The sequence below is a fragment of the Artemia franciscana genome, chromosome 13 (genome assembly GCF_032884065.1).
Source record: "Artemia franciscana chromosome 13, ASM3288406v1, whole genome shotgun sequence".
Classification (NCBI taxonomy): Eukaryota; Metazoa; Arthropoda; class Branchiopoda; order Anostraca; family Artemiidae; genus Artemia; species Artemia franciscana.
The window spans coordinates 47,013,991-47,032,386 of NC_088875.1; the positions used below are offsets into that span (position 1 = coordinate 47,013,991).

At 33.0% G+C, this 18,396-nt stretch overlaps 1 protein-coding gene across 1 annotated transcript in view; it reads right to left on the minus strand.

The window, feature by feature from the left end:
- Positions 1-18,396, minus strand: part of LOC136035013 (ubiquitin-conjugating enzyme E2 W-like) — a gene marked incomplete at its 3' end in the record, with an annotated part of 28,702 nt that continues 10,306 nt past the window's right edge. The window contains 4 exon segments of the mRNA XM_065716594.1: positions 1-238; positions 2,496-2,571; positions 6,330-6,485; positions 17,075-17,177. Coding sequence (XP_065572666.1) covers positions 225-238; positions 2,496-2,571; positions 6,330-6,485; positions 17,075-17,177 — 349 coding nt within the window.

Below are 18,396 nucleotides of genomic sequence, written 5' to 3' on the forward strand. Positions count from 1 at the left end.
TTGCTTGCGAATATCGTCTGAGTTCAGTTACAACTAAATAAACAGTATATGGGATATCAACTAAATAAATAATATTCACATGGAATGCTTCATTTCATTCACTCTGGAAAACTTCAAGCAGAGTTGGACTACTCTTCTGCAAGCAATATTACACACAAGTAACACCAAATTGAAAATATTTACATCAATAGTATTTAGAAACTGATTCAAACACATTCCTTTCTTTACATAGCGTCATCTAAAAAAAAGTGATATATGTAAATACATTTATAAATAAAATGAATGAACCCAGAGCCGCATTGGTAAAATTAATTCAGTTCATTAGTTAATAATAAAAGAATCCATACAAGTTTCACATACAAGTATCAATACATTCTTGTAAACACCAGCATGCCATCATCTAGTGGTTTTAGTTTTATACAAGGTAGAAAGATATTTTCCAAAAATAAAAATAAAACACAATCTTGGGTCATAATTGTGCCGAGGCAGCAATTCCAAAGAATATGTGATTCAGGTGCTAAAGCGTCTTTATAATCGAATTTACTGGTTCGAAAATAATTTACTTTCGGAATATACGTTGAATCTTTTCTGGTGAATTCACTCGAATAGTAACTAGCCACGTAACTAGACGACTAAGTAGCGCACTGTTCAACTGCCCTTAAATTTTTCAGGTTTTTGGGCGTAAAATTTGGTTTTGTACGAAACGAATTATCCAAAAATAAACGTTAGCGAAATTAAAAATTTTAAATATCGTTTTTTAAGTTTTCTTTTTTGCGAACGTTAGCTTTTGGGAAGATTTTTGAAAACCAATTTTATTTTCGAGAAAATTCTAAAAAATTTGGTATGGTTGCACTAATGTAGCATATATATTAAAAGACATTGAAATTTTTCCAGCTTCACTATAATGGCCCTTCTTTCAAGTAGATTCTAATTTTTGCGTTTTTGACAAATTTCGGTTATTAGGGAGATTGATTTTAATTTATCGGGTAATACTCTGTTTTATAATTCAAGAGTTAATCATACTAAGACTTTTCAGACGCTTCCTTGTTAATCCTAATTCCTACTTCCTGTTTAAACACCTCAAACTCTATATTTAATTTAAATTAAAGAAAAAAAGAATTTTTTTCAATTGAAAGTATGGATCAGCATTGAAACTTTAAACAAACAGAAATTATTACATATATGAAGGGGGTTGCCGCCTCCTGAATACCCCGCTCTTTACGCTAAAGTTTTTTCGTATTTTTAAAAAAAGCTTCTTATTATTGAAATTAAACAGCCCTTGAGTTTCAAGAATCATTCCTGAAGAGGTGGGACAATATTCAAAAATAAGCGTAAAGAGATAGGTATTGAGGAGGGGAAAATCCCTTGATATACGTAATAGCTTCTGTTCTTTTTAAGTTTCAATGCTCTGTTTTTTTGTTTAATGCTCTGTTTTAAGTTTATGTTTGTTTTAAGTTTTAATGTAACACGCATCCATGATTTTTCGTCCGGCAAAAAATAGGAGATTCCATATTTTTTCAGGTAAGGATGAAGCCTCGGAAATAATGTTCTCTGATACCCTGAATCTGACGGTGGGATTTACATTAACATTCTTCTACTTTTAGGAGATATTTTTCACCCTTTTTTGGAAAATCAGGCAATTTTCTCAAATTTTCAAAGGCTTGTAACCTTTGATATGTAACACTAAACTTAATGAATCTTATATATTTGGAATCAGGATAATAAGCAAATTCTTTTGATATATCTATTGGTATCAAAATTTAATTTTTGGAGTTTCGGTTACTATTGAGCCGTGTTGCTCCATATTTTTGAAAAAGGAAAAAATATTTTGTTGTTCCAGATAAGGAAATGTAATATTTTTTTTTTATGTTTGGTAGATTATGGCTAATTCAGAGAAGGTTTTATCCATACTTTTCGGTTCTTCAATTAAAAACACGTTTCATTTTATTTATTCATTTCTATTTAAAAATATTATTTTTTAATATTATTGTTATTTTTGCTAGCGTAAATTTGTCGACTTAGCTTTGGTTTGCTACTGATTTTTTTTTTTTTTTTTTAAGTTTGATAAATTATTCTACCTCTGCAAAATAAATCTAGTTTAGAAGTATGACAGTCAATTTAAAAAAAGTGTAACTCAGTTATTCTTTAAGAAAGGCGGGATCAAAAAGAAAAACAAATTTTGTTGATAGTCTGGATAAAAAGTACCCAAATAATCTGGAACAATCCGAATTGTGAGAAGGGGGGCAGATTCAAAGGTGCTTCCTCTCCAGGTGTCCCTACTCCTAACTGAAAATGTAACTGATCATAAATAGGAAAAAAACTAAATACAAGTAATAATAGAATAGAAACTGAATAAAACTTTGAATAGAAACTGAAAAAATAGGGAAAAAACTGAATACAAGCAATAATAGAATAGAAACTGAATAAAACTTTGAATAGAAACTGAAAAAATAGGAAAAAAACTGAACACAAGTAATAATAGAATAGAAACTTACCATGATAAACCCATCCTGTTTTACTAGGCTCTTTTGGGGCAGTAGCCACATATAGACTATCACCAGGAGGTGGTGCCTAGAATCAAATCACTTTCATCAATTAATTCAAAGCTGTAATAAACCTTTCTTTAATCCTTTTGTAATTAATCTTTTATCCTTTTTAGCCCTTAGCTAATATATTAAGGTTACAAAACAAGACGCCTTTAATTACGTCAATAGGTATTACACGATTGTCGCCATCCTTCTTTGAACTCGCCTAGCAGCCTAGTTATTAGCCTAGTGAAATAATGAATTCTTAGAAATTGTAGGCTAAGCAATTAGGAGACAAACAATTTTCATTTAATAGATTGATTGATACATTAATATAACATTACTTATAACAAATGCACGACTATAAACGAAGTTTCTTTTTGTTATAAACCACCAAAAGCATTGTTATATTGATATATCAATTTTTTGGTGGTTTTCAATTGACACCATCACATTTTGTCATGAATTTATGGTTTCTATATTAAGTAGAGCTGCACATATCCAAGCTTATACATACATTTGTTTGTTGTTTTTTATTGGAAGGGGGTAATGGGTACAACAGGCATTTTATTATAAATTATCAAAAGCATTGTTATAGAGATATAGCAATCTTTAAGGTGGCTTTCCAATAACCCGATGGCGTTTTTTCCACTGCTTTGGCTGCTATCATAGACCTGCGTAAAGACATACGTTTTTCTGTGGTGGAAGGGGAGGGTGAGTGATAGGTACACCATACGGAAACCTTTTTTTACATCAGGCACTAGACACAACCGATTATTCAGCTTAAACGGGAACTATCAGGCAACTTCTTGTAAGGAGATTCTAGAGAAATTGATGTATATACATATTTATTTTATATATATATATATATATATATATATATATATATATATATATATATATATATATATATATGTGTGTGTGTGTGCGTGTGTATATATATATATATATATATATATATATATATATATATATATATATATATATATATATATATATATATATATATATAGTAGTAGTATATATATATATATATATATATATATATCATCTTTACCAAAATTTATTTATTTACATTTAATTATAGATATTTATTCATTTTGATTTCTTTTACCAAAATTTTCCCATATATCACCAAAAGTTACCCAGTATTTACTAATATTAATCAAACAGTTCGTGGTAACGAACTGTAGTAAGGCTCAATAGTAACCGAAACTCTAAAAAATGGAATTTTGATACCATTAGTTACATCAAAAGAATCGCATTTTGATGCTGATTTTAAATATATAAGTTTCATCAAGATCAGTTATACCCATCGAAAGTTACGAGCCTGAGAAAATTTGCCTCATTTTAGAAAATAGGGGAAACACCCCCTAAAAGTCATACGATCTTAACGAAAATCAAACCATCAGATTCAGCGTGTCAGCGAACCTTATTGCAGAAATTTCAAGCTCCTATCTACAAAAATGTGGAATGTCGCTTTTTTTGCCAGAAGACAGATCACGGATGCGTGTTTATTTGTTTTTTTGTGTTTGTTTTTCTGTTTTTTGTTGTTTTTTATTCCCAGGGGTGATCGTATCGACTTAGTGGTCCTAGAATGTCACGAGAAGGCTCATTATAACGGAAATGAAAAGTTCTAGTGCCCTTTTTAAGTGACCAAAAAGATTGGAGGATACCTAGGCCCCCTCCCACACTCATTTTTCCCAAAAGTCACCGGATCAAAATTCTGAGATAGCCATTTTATTCACCATAGTCGAACAACCTAATAGCTATGTCTTTATGGACGACTTAATCCCCCGCAGTCCCCGTGGGAGGGGCTGCAAGTTACAAACTTTGACCTGTGTTTACATATAGTAATGGTTACTGGGAAGTGTACAGACGTTTTCGTTTTCAGGTGGTTGATTTTTTTGGTTTAGGGGGGAGAGTTGAGGGGGGGTACGTGTGAGGATGTTTCCATGGAGGAACTTTTCATGGGGGAAGAGAATTTCAATAAAGGGGGCGCGGGATTTTCTAGTATTATTTGAAAAAAAAACAATGAAAAAATAAATATGAAAATTTATTTCTACTGAAAGTAAGGAGCAGCATTAAAACTTAAAACAAAAAAAATTTATTACGCACATGAGGGGTTTACCTCCTCGTAATACCTCACTCTTTATGCTAAAGTATTTTTAGTAATTTGAACTATTTATTCTACGGCCTTTGTGATTCAGAGTGGGATTTAAGTTCTAAAGCTTAAAGCTCAAAGTCACTATAGCTTAAATGGGATATTTAAGCTTTAGTGTAAAGAGCGAGGTATCGACGAGGGTTGAACCCCCTCATATACGCAATAAAAACATACAAATATAGAAGCTCGTTACGTAAGTAAATTCGTAAGTTACGTATAATTTTTACCAATGAAAACGTTTGTAAAAATTAAAAGTTCTACTTGCCTTTTTAAGTAATCAAAAAATTGGAGGGGGACTTTGGCCTCCTCCTTCACTCCTTTTTCTCTAAGTCTTCCGATAATTGCAAGTAATTAATATGCAAATTTCGTTTTAATTATTGATGTGCGGAGAGCCAAGATCAAAACATGCATTAATTCAAAAACGTCCAGAAATTAAATAGAAAAAAACAAGTTTTTTAAAATGAAAGTAAGGAGCAACATTAAAACTTAAAACGAAAAGAAATTACTCCGTATAAGACATGGGCTTTTCCTCCTCAACGCCCCACTCTTTACGCTAAAGTTTCTTACTGTTTTAAAAAGTAGAGTTAAGAGAAAGAGTCAAACTTTAGCGTAAAGAGCGGGGCGTTGAGGAGGAAAAGCCCCTGTCATATACGGAGTAATTTCTGTTCGTTTTAAGTTTTAATGTCGCTCCTTACTTTCATTTTAAAAAACTTGTTTTTTTCTATTTAATTATTTTAAAAATACTGATCAACCTTAGAGATCACGTAATGCAATTATCACTTAAAAAGCAATTAGACAAAGCAGATCCTAAAACAAAGAGGTCAACAAGAATCCACCTCACTCAAAAACTCTTTGCTAGGATGATGAGCTAAAAACCAAGAAAAATCATTGAAACAAACTTTTTTCTAATGACATGGTACCTAGAGTAAGGCATCAAATGGAATTAATAGCATCACATTTTTAGCAATCAAAATCGTTTTATCTGAAAATTTGAGTTTAATGAAATTAAGCATCTTTCCAAAAAGTGTTTTTATGGTTTTACTATTATTTTTATTTGTTTGAAAATATTGCTATGGTAAAATTCATTAAAAGTGTAATGTTAAAAAGTAATGATTGGTAAAATAGGAAGCCAGTTTATTCCCTGTTTCGAAAAAAGCAGATAAAAAACATAATCCAAATATAATCCAAAGGAACAGATGCGACCTGGAATAACTGGAATAAATAATATTGTATCACTAAAAAGAAACTATGTGTAAATGGAAAGCATATTCATTGACTAATTTTTTTTTTTTCAATAAAGAAGTAGAGATTCCGGATATTTCACTGGAATTGCACGAAAAGTATTAAGAAGGCTTTTCAGCACGAAAGGTATTTAGGCTTTGAGGGCTTTTTTTTTTGGGGGGGGGGGGTACAATTTATACCAAAAACTTTCGCAAGAGTGTAGGCTACTCAGCAGCTCCTTGGCGATCGAATCAACAGTCTAGTTGTGCATACACGACAGATTTATACTTGTATTTATTTTAACAAAGATTAATGCAGGGAACATATTGCCTGATTCACTATTTAATCCTTGCTACCTGAGACAGACTAAAAAATAATTTATCGCATAAATGCAATTTTACTACTGAAATTGGAATTACCTTTTCCTTGCAACTGCTAAGCATAGATAGAATACTAATACAAACAGATTCAACGGAATATGACGGCGTCCACTCGTCATTCAAGATGGATAAGCAAATGTGACCGTTGCTGTAGACGTGTGGATGAATTGGCAGGTACGGAGGAACGAAAACAACCTGAAAATAAAATAAGAATCCAAATGTGAAATCCCTTTTGAATATAAATTCCTGATTTGAGTTGACGAAGTAGAATTTTAATTTGGTTAACATAAGCTTTTAAATATTGGCCAGACCAAAACTAAACCTTAAAAAAGGTCCAACCAGAAAGGCTGCATCTCTGCTTTTCTGCAAGCGTCCTTTGCTGCTAAATAGTCAAACTTTTTTAATTTGTAAGCAAACCTGACCTGAACGCAGAAACAAACGAGAACAATTGACGAAACTTGGCCGTCACCGAGACGGTTGTCGCTGTAGTGCAGTTTTCGGATAAGTTTCCATACTTTTCTTTTGGCAATTACCAATGATATTGTATAATTCTTAATAAATTCACTCTTATACTTAGCTTGAAATTTATGTCACAATTGTCATACTCATGTGACCAATCAAAATTTTGTTCTGGAGCAGCACCAGATTTTTTATTTCGTTGTCGCCATCAGTAGTTTCGACTCGGTAACGATAAGAAACGGAAATTACAGGATCTTGTCCGGCACAAGTATTGCAAAATGGATAGTCATTTGAGGAATATTGTCGCTGAAACCACATCCTCTGACTCTATTTAATTCTATTTATTTCGTATATTAAACAGACTAGTACTATATCAGATTCTAAGTTCTTAGCACCCTTGCGCCCTGAATTCGGTCACAAGAAGTTAAACTTCATTTCAGTAAATGGATTTCGTGGCATCAGATAGGGAATTTTTTTCTTTCTTACTGGATCAGAATTGCAACATCCGTTTATTCAGCCATAAAATTAAGACTTAAAATAGACCAGTCCTTTCTATTTATGCAAAGATAAAAACTAAAACCTAAATAACTTTCAAAATGTAGAATCTGACTTGAATTAGTCAAGTAGAATTTAACTCAGTCAACGTCACTTTTTAACTATCCAATAGACCAAATCCGAAACTAAAAACAGATCCTGACAAAAATCGGCTTTGTAAGATACTGCGCCGCCATTTGGAATGATCTTTCGAGAGATATTGTTCCTGAAAACCTATCAGTTGATACAACTTACAGAAAATTCAACAGACACCACTCTAGAGGGAAACCCTGGGTAAATACTAGACTAGTGTTATATCAGGCCCTGAGCTCTTAGCACACTGAATTTTGTGATAAAAAGTCTACATTTCAGAAACTAGATTCCATGGTACACGATAGAAAAAAGATCGTTATTCCAGGATCAGAATCGCAACATTTGTTTTTCCAGCTGAAAAATTACTTTTAAAATAGACAAAACCTTTCTGCTTACATGAAACATGAAGATGAAAATTTAGAACGCACATTCTTCGTTAGACACATTTTTTTTCTTTTGAGAAATTTTCTAAGGAAACTTCAGAAAATTTAGTTTTCCAACACATGCATCAGCCAAAATACATACAGTGACGCAATAATAGCGTTACTGCTTGATAGAATTTACCGTCTGTTTTGGTTGTGTTGACTAAATGGTACTTCAACCTAAATAAGTCTGTTACTGTCTTGATCAAGGTTGATTTCTTTTACTTACTTGAAACTAAACATCCGTGTGAAAGCAAGAGAAGTGTTAACAAATTTGTAAACCCCAGTTTGAAGGTCTTTATTAGGATATGTGCTCTTAGCAGTTGGGAATATAAAATCAAAAGTACCCTTGAAGTTCAACCAGACCTACTAGAAAAACCCCAGCACGTTTATAGACATTTTTAATATTTTACTTCAACAAAAAATAGTAAATATACTTTTAAAGCTTAGAATTCTGTGACATCCTTCGGTGGACATCAAGAATCTTTTTAACGTTTTTCTATTTTTGAGTATCGTGCAATTTTTGGTATAACGAGAGATTTAAGTCTGTTCTATGACTAGGCTAGAGTCTTTTCTTCGATGTACACGTCTTGGGTTCATACTGATTTTTAAAGATTAGAACAAAAATCGCCAGTCAGGAGATGAGATTCTAGAAGCATGCCTTTCGCCAGGCCTTCTTCCAATAGAGTTTGGAAATCTTTGAAGAAAATAACACGGCATTGCCCAGCCCTGAATTGTAAAGAGTAATCTTAGTAGTCAGTATAACTGCAGAAGAGTAAAGAAGTAGTTTTAAAACTGTGGTAAGGGAGCTAGAATTCATTGTTTGCGAACCTAAAATTACCTTTCTCAAATATTTGGATTTTACAAATGCACACGCTTGATGTCACTGTTGCCTGTTTCCAGCTTATAAAGAAGAAGAAATTATGTACGGGCATGCTTAAACCCAAATTGAGGAGCTCTTTCAGGAAGATGAATCTGGTTTAAATTTTATTTGTGCTTTTAATTTTCATACAGAGCCATGGTTGAGGAAGAGGGAGCCATCCACCTCGTATAAACAATTATTTTTGCTCGTTTTAAGTTTTAGTGTTGGTCCTTATTTTCAGTTGAAACAAATTGTTTTTATCCAATATAATTTGTATAATAACACTTGCTACGCACAACGATAAGAGGAAACGTAGTAAAACGAGGAGATTTACGACCAGTGAACGCAAATCACCTCCTTTCACTACTTTTTCTCGCATTTCTTTTTTTTTACCAACATTGAGGCATATCATTTTCACATTTAATCAAAAATAGTCTTTAGAGTAGTGGATAACCAGATTTCTACTAATTAATACTAACTCACTGCAACACAGCATCAAATCATCTGAGGCCACTACAACTATGCATGTTTCTTCTCAGCCCAATCTGTTCAAAGCTTCACTTTTTATCTCCTCATATAAAGTACTGATTTCCATGAAATTCTTTCATATGACGTTCTACCCCATTCAGGAACGATCAGCTTTTGGTCTGGCCCTAGAGGGCAGGCCAAAAAACACTCTTTGGCAATCTATCATCCTTCACCCATAAGACAAGGCCTAGTCATCTTACCTTCCTTTCACTATAGCCCTAGAAAATTGGATCAATCCTTTTGTACAGCCTACTGTTTGACATGTGGTAAATTAAAGGAGCATCCAAAAGTATTCTTAGCCAATTCCTTTCTAAAACATTTGACTTAAACCATCTTCATCCAATTCTACTCAAGAACATTTAACAGACCTTCCTCAGACTTTTGAAGCACCCACGATGCAGAGCCATGCTTATTACCCTAGCCTCCAGGTTACTCAGAGCCACTTATTACCCTGGCTTCCAATATTCTAGTCTTAGTTTGGCAATTCATTTTAGGTCAACTACCTCTTGCTCCAGACTATTCTCAAATACGAAAAACACCCTTCTTCTATGCTATTCTATTTAATAAATCTTCACTGCGTCTGCCATCTTTACGAATAATACTACCAAGGTAAGTGAAACAACTGACTAGATCGATTTTCTCGATCTATCTCGTTGGTGGGGGCGCTTCGCCCCCCCAAGCCCCCCCGCTCGCGTATGTCGTTACGCGCCATTGTAGTTGTGTTCCACCTGTGAATATAGATATATATATACATATATATATATATATATATATATATATATATGTTTTTAACTACGTAAAACTTGCAAATATACAACATTCTTCGCTGTCCCATTGCCTGTGCATATAAATAGATTGTCAGGTTTACCCACTCTTGAACATGAAACATATAATTGTCCATGGGAAAAACAATCCGTATTCAGATCTATACCTCATTATTCTGATGATTATCCTTGAGCTTTATTGATGGTGATTGCTAATCGAACATTCCCTGTGTCCCGGTCGTCATTTATATATCCCTCCTGTGTCCCCCGGCGTCCCCGTTGTAGTTGTGTCCCTGTGTCCCGGTCATCATTTATATTCCCTGTGTCCCGGTCGTTATTTGTGTCCTGGTGTCCCAGTCTGTAATTTCTCTTTGAGTGTCCCGGTCGTCATTTATATTCCCTGTGTACCGGTGTCCCGGTCGTCATTTGTGTCCCGGTGTCCCGGTCTGTAAATTCGTCAGTCGACAAACAATTTCATGACGGAATAATGCTCAACCCTTATAATGACGTCAGTCGACACACAAACATGACGTCAGTCAACAGACAAACAAACAACTTATTTTTATATATAGAGATATTATTTTATTCAAAAAGACAATTTCTTTGTTTTTCTTTAGCTTGCCATAGTTGTTTATAAATAAACTATAATATTGTCTCTTCTTACCAATAATACCGATATGTTAAATATAAAAAAGGGTCATATCCACAGGATTTTCGGTGATTCTTGGTGGGGTGCCAATATCACTTGTAATTAAAAAGAATTCTACATGTTATATTTCAAGGTTTACGGAAGTATGTCAGATATTTTCAAAAGAAAATGTGTCAGAACAGTTTAAAGTATTCGCCTCAGCTACTGATTGCCTGCCAGCAGTTTCAATCCCACTCCAAATGTTAGTCTGAAAACAAATTTATGGAATTCCGAAAAATATTCAGAAATCTCTAAAGATTGGCGTCGGATCGAATTTAAAAGAACATTATCGGAGTTATCATGACCGAAAAATGTATGCAAAAGAAAAAACTTGGTCTCTCGACTTGAACAACATGCACCTGTGGCACTAGTGTGAACAAGTTACATAACTTGTAGCACTAGTGTGTTTTCTTTTTGTCTCTTTTTATTCTCTGCTGCTAGCTGGGCACCGGATCATCATAGAGAGTTGTTTATGGGTTCATTTTAAATCAAATTGCAACATCTGCTCGCTTTTTGAATTAACAAATGCAATATTTAATATAAAATTTAACTGATATTTTTTACGCCTTTGACTCTACTGAACACAGCTTGAACATCAAAATGTATTTCTTACAAAAATTCAAATCCATAGAACTTTTAAGACTAACTGAAAATATTCTTAGCTTATATTAATCAAGTAATTGTGATAGTTGTCATACATAATAGTTGTGATGCAGACCAACAATTTTGATACATAAAACCAGGAATTTCAGCTAACTGAGACTGGAAGTACAATAGGCAAATAATTAATTGCAACAGGTTTTAATAACTGCTTTTGAACCCCAGTCAATATTTAGAATTGGCAATGGAAAGCCACAGGTTAAAAAAATTGATTCCAATAGGCTTATTGAATGCGTAGGTTATCTTATATAAATTCAGTAAATTCAAAAATGCTTCCTTACTCAGATAAATGTAGTTTAACATATAAAGATATATGTGCTCAAATGCATCCTGTCTATTCCACTAATTTCCATTTTAGCTGGTGTTTTGAAAAATAAACTAATAGCACTTAAACGCAAAAGACAAACTCAAAGGGGAACGGAGTATTCCTCCTCTTTGCAGCAGCCTCATCTTAAAAGTTTTGTTAAATAAAATACTTTTTTCTTTGTTTTTTAACGTGCCTCTTTTAATATAAGTTTTTTTTGTTTTTATTTTAATGTTTATTATTTCAATATAATAGCTAAATAATTTGAAACTACAATTCCACGATAATTCCCAACATCACAAATCTCCACTAATTTCAATTTTTTTAAAATAAGCTAATAGCATTTAAACACAAAAAACAGAATTCAGTAAACTAAAACAGAGGGGAATGGATTATTCCTCCTTTTTGCAGCACTCTCATAGTAAATTTTTGTTAAATAAAATACGTTTTTCTTTGTTTTTATCGCGCCTTTTTCAATATAAGTTTTTTTTTGTTGCATTGTTTTATTTTAATGTGTTCAATATGATAGTTCAATAATTACACAACTACAATTCCACGATAATTCCCAACATCACAAATCTCCACTAATTTCAATTTTTTTAAAATAAGCTAATAGCATTTAAACACAAAAGACTAATTCAGTAAACTAAAACAGAGGGCAACGGATATTTCCTCCTCTTTGCAGCATTCTCATCATAAAAGTTTTGTTAAATAAAATACATTTTTCTTTGTTTTTTACCGTGTCTTTTTCAATATACGTTTTTTTCTGTTTTATTGTTTTCATTTTAATGTGTATTGTTTCAATATAACAGTTAAATAATTTCACATCTACAATTCCACGATAATTCCCAACATCACAAATCTCCACTAATTTCAATTTTTTAAAAATAAACTAATAGCAATTAAACACAAAAGACAAATTCATTAAATTAAAACAGAGGGGAACGGATTATTCCTCCTCTTTGCAGCACTCTCATTGTAAAAGTTTTGTTAAATAAAATACGTTTTTCTTTGTTTTTTATCGTGCCTTTTTCAATATAAGTTTTTTGTTTGTTTTATTGTTTTTATTTTAATGTGTATTTTTTCAATATAAGAGTTAAATAATTTCACAACTACAATTCCACAATAATTCCCAACATCACAAATCTCCACCAATTTCAATTTTTTTTAAAATAAACTAATAACATTTAAACAAAAAAGACAAATTCAGTAAAGTAAAACAGAGGGGAACGGATTATTCCTCCTGTTTGCAGCACTCTTATCGTAAAAGTTTTGTTAAATAAAATACATTTTTCTTTGTTTCTTATTGTGCCTTTTTCAATATAAGTTTTTATGGCACTTGGTATTAACCAAGTGACATATAGCAATCGCCAATTCTGTCGGTCTGTCTGTCTGTCGGTCCCGGTTTTGCTACTTTAGGCACTTCCAGGTAAGCTAGGACGATGAAATTTGGCAGGCGTATCAGGGACGGGACCAGCTTAAATTAGAAATAGTCGTTTTCCCAATTTGACCATCTGGGGGGGGGCGGTTAATTCTGAAAAATTAGAAAAAATGAGGTATTTTTAACTTACGAACAGGTGATCGGATCTCAATGAAATTTGATGTTTAGAAGGATATCATGTCTTAGAGCTCTTATTTTAAATCACGACCGGATCTGATGACATTGGGGGGGGGGGGGTTGGGAGGGGAAAACCTACAACTTGGAAAACACTTAGAGTGGAGGGATCGGGATGAAACTTAGTGGGAAAAATTAACACAAGTGCTAGATACATGATTGACATAAACGGAACGGATCCGCTCTCTTTGGGATAATTGGGGGGGTTATTTCTGAAAAATTAGAAAAAATGAGGTATTTTTAACTTACGAACGGGTGATCGGATCTCAATGAAATTTGATATTTCGAAGGATATCGTGGCTCAGAGCTCTTATTTTAAACCCGACCAGATCTAGTGACATAGGAGGGGGGGGAGTTGGGAGGGGGAAACCTAAAACTTGAAAAACACTTAGAGTAGAGGGATCGAGATGAAACTTGGTGGAAAAAATAATCACGAGTCCTAGATACATGATTGACATAGCCGGAACGGATCCGCTCTCTTTGGGGTAGTTGGGGGAGGGGTTAATTCTGAAAAATTAGAAAAAATGAGGTATTTTTAACTTACGAACGGGTTATCGGATTTCAATGAAATTTGATATTTAGAAGGATATCGTGTCTCAAAGCTCTTATTTTAGATCCTGACTGGATCTGGTGACGTTGGGGGAAGTTTGGGGTGGGGGAACCTAAAATCATGGAAAACGCTTAGATTGGAGGGATCGGGATGAAACTTGGTGGGAAAAATAAGCAGAAGTCTTAAATATGTGATTAACATAATTGAAACGGATCCGATCTATTGGGGGGAGGGTTAATTCTGAAAAATAAGAAAAAATGACGTATTTTTAACTTACGAAGGAGTGATCGGATCTTCAAGAAACTTCATATTTAGAAGGACCTCGTAACTCGGATCTCTTATTTTAAATCTCAACCGGATCAAGCGTAATTGGAGGGGGGACAGTTGGGGGGACCGGAAATCTTAGAAAATACTTAAAGCGGTGAGATCAGGATGAAACTGGATGGGAAGAATAAAAACCTGTCTAAGATATGTGACTGACATAACCGGACCGGATCTGCTCTCTTTGGTGGAATTGGAGGGGGGGGGGTAATTTTGAAAATTGAGGTATTTGTAACTTACGAAAGGGTGACCAGATCTTAATGAAATTTGATATTTAAAAGGATCTTGTGCTTTAAAATTCCGACCAGATCCTGTGACGTTGGGGGGAGTTGGAGGGGGAAACCGGAATTCTTGGAAAATGTGGAAATTTGGGTATTTTTATCTTACGGATAGATGATTGGATCTTAATGAAATTTGATTTTTAGAAAGAATTCATGTCTCAGAGCTCTTGTTTCAAATCTCGACCAGATCGTTTGACATTGGGGGGAGTTGGAGGGGGAAATCTTGGAAAAACACTTGGAGTGTAGGAATCGGGATGAAGCTTGGTGGATAGAATAAACAAATGTCCTTGATACATGATTGACAGAATCGTACTGGATTTGCTCTCTTTGGGGGAGTTGAGGGGAGGGGTTCAGTGATTTGGCGAGTTTGGTGCTTCTGGACGTGCTAGGACGATGAAAATTGATAGGCGTGTCAGGGAGCTGCACAATTTGACTTGATAAAGTCGTTTTCCCAGATTCGACCATCTAGGGGGCTAAAGGGAGAGGAAAAATTAGAAAAAATTAGGTATTTATAACTTACGAGTGGGTGATCGGATCTTAATGAATTTTGATATTTAGAAGGACATCGTGACTCAGATCTCTTATTTTAAATCCTGACCGGCATTAAGCCTCATATTTTCCTTTTTAAATCAATCTATTGATTCATAGAATTTTGTTAGAGCTCATACCATATGATCTCTTGGCTCTTAGCTCTTCTCGCCTCATCACAAGTGCCATATGAGCTCTTAGCTCTTGTTTTTTTTTATTTTAATGTGTATTGTTTCAATATAATAGTTAAATAATTTCACAACTACAATTCCACGATAATTCCCAACATCACAAATCTCCACTAATGTCATTTTTTTTTAGATAAACTAATAGCAATTAAACACAAAAGACAAATTCATTAAATTAAAACAGAGGGGAACGGATTATTCCTCCTCTTTGCAGCACTCTCATTGTAATAGTTTTGTTAAATAAAATACGTTTTTCTTTGTTTTTTATCGTGCCTTTTTCAATAAGTTTTTTTTTGTTTTATTGTTTTTATTTTAATGTGTACTGTTTCAATATAATAGTTAAATAATTTCACAACTACAATGCCACGATAATTCCCAACATCACAAATCTCCACTAATTTCAATTTTTTTAAAATAAACTAATAACATTTAAACACAAAAGACAAATTCATTAAATTAAAACACAGGGGAACGGATTATTCCTCCTCTTTGCAGCACTCTCATCATAAAAGTTTTGTTAAATAAAATACATTTTTCTTTGTTTTTTACCGTGTCTTTTTCAATATACGTTTTTTTCTGTTTTATTGTTTTCATTTTAATGTGTATTGTTTCAATATAATAGTTAAATAATTTCACAACTACAATTCCACGATAATTCCCAACATCACAAATCTCCACTAATTTCAATTTTTTAAAAATAAACTAATAGCAATTAAACACAAAAGACAAATTCATTAAATTAAAACAGAGGGGAACAGATTATTCCTCCTCTTTGCAGCACTCCCATCGTAAAAGTTTTGTTAAATAAAATACATTTTTCTTTGTTTTTATTGTGCCTTTTTCAATATAAGTTTTTTTTGTTTTTATTTTAATGTGTATTGTTTCAATATAAAAGTTAAATAATTTCACAACTACAATTCCACGGCAATTCCCAACATCACAAATCTCCACTAATTTCCATTTTTGAAAAACAAACTAACAGCACTTAAACACAAAAGACAAATTCAGTAAATTAAAACAGAAGGGAACGGATTATTCCTCCTCTTTGCAGCACTCTCATCGTAAAAGTTTTGTTAAATAAAATACGTTTTTCTTTGTTTTTTATTGTGCCTTTTCAATATAAGATGTTTTTTGTTTTTATTTTAATGTGTATTGTTTCAATATAAAAGTTAAATAATTTCACAACTACAATTCCACGGTAATGCCCAACATCACAAATCTCCACTAATTTCAATTTTTTAAAATTAAACTAATAACATTTAAACACAAAAGACAAATTCAGTAAATTAAAACAGAGGGGAACAGATTATTCCTCCTCTTTGCAGCACTCTCATCGTAAAAGTTTTGTTAAATAAAATACGTTTTTCTTTGTTTTTTATTGTGCCTTTTTCAATATAAGTTTTTTTTTGTTTTTATTTTAATGTGTATTGTTTCAATATAAAAGTTAAATAATTTCACAACTACAATTCCACGGTAATTCCCAACATCACAAATATCCGCTAATTTCCATTTTTGAAAAACAAACTAACAGCACTTAAACACAAAAGACAAATTCAGTAAATTAAAACAGAGGGGAACGGATTATTCATCCTCTTTGCAGCACTCTCATAGTAATAGTTTTGTTATAAAATACGTTTTTCTTTGTTTTTTATCGTGCCTTTTCCAATATAAGCTTTTTTTGTTTTCTTGTTTTTATTTTAATGTGTATTGTTTCAATATAATAGTTAAACAATTTCACAACTAAAATTCTACGATAATTCCCAACTTCACAAAAATTTAATTGTTTCTTCTAAAAATCAGTGTCGGCTTCAGAAACAAATAATATAATTTGGAAACATCTATTGTGTCTTCCTTAAATAACATGAGCTGAATATCCCTGCTTAATTCATTACTTAAGACACTAATAACAGCCTTTTTACAATCCTGAAATAAAGCTACAGGACATCTCTTTCAAGAGATTTTAAATCGGACCAAAACGTATACTTACAATTGGAGCCTCAAATGGATATTTCTTGCTAAACTTAAATCTTAATAAGAATCGCTCATTCTCATATATGGTGCTAGGTGCCCCAACAATAAAGAATTCCCACCTGGAAGTAGAAAAAACAAGAATTATTTTTTTAAATATTCATCAAACCTTTCTTTATGCCATTAGTTCGTGTCAGTAATGCCTAGCCAATCACAGGAGGTAATACAATGGGTAATTGAAGCCAGTATCTCCCGAGAGAACTTGTTACAGTGAAAATCAGTTGGTTTTCAATAACCACAAGATGCTATACCCTGTTTTAGCTTATGGCTGAGATTGGGGCGAAATGTTTTTTTTTCTAGTTTATGCTGTCTGAGAGACTCCTTGGGTAGTTGTGTCTTCAAATACAAACTTTAAGAATTGTGCCATTGATTTGTGTAGATTGGCCACCACCGTTCATTTTCCACCTGATAATACTGGGTATCCCAGAATAAATAAAAAGAAGATAAAATCAAAGCTGCATGAAGGTCTGATGATTGAAAATTAAAGGATGCTTCCAAGGGAGACAGAAGCCAAAATATAAAAAAGATGCACGGGGGCTAATCAAAAAACCATCCGCAAAGTCAACATAACTCTTCTCCCATTCTTATTACTGACTTCTGTCCTCATTTATTTTATTGTTATGTTGTTGTGGTTTTCCCATGAAAATTTCAACCCTTTGTCCCAAATTCTTTAAAGTACCAATAGCAGTAAAATGAAATCAGATTCTTTAGACTGATTAATTGTAAACTTGTACAATCATACACAATTAATGAAAAAGACATCCATATGCAGTTATAGTATTTAGTTGGCGTCAAGTTTGAAAATAAGGAACCTATTGGAAAATCAGCAGAAAATGAGCAAAACAACATATCATCATTGAGTCTAAAAAGTCAGGTACAGCAATCTTCCTGATTGCTGTAGCAAGAGACAAACACTACCATTAATTGGCAGTAAACTGGGTAAAAGCCAGGTCGAGAACTGGGTAAAAAGTGATTGGATGAGTAAAATTATGAAAAAATATTGGCTAGCCCTAGCATCTTGTTATCAAATACGAATGGAGAAATATATTATTGAATAACTAAATGTTTAAGCTATGCATTAACACGTTTATTATTAAAATTAAATACAGAAACAAGTTTGTTTAACTGAAAGTAAGGACTGACATTAACACTTAAAACGAACAAAAATTACTCCGTGTATGAAAGGGGCTGTTCCTTCCTCAACGCACCGCTCTTTACGCTAAAGTTTGACTTTTTCTCTCAATTCCACTTTATAAAACAGTAAATAACTTTAGCGTAAAG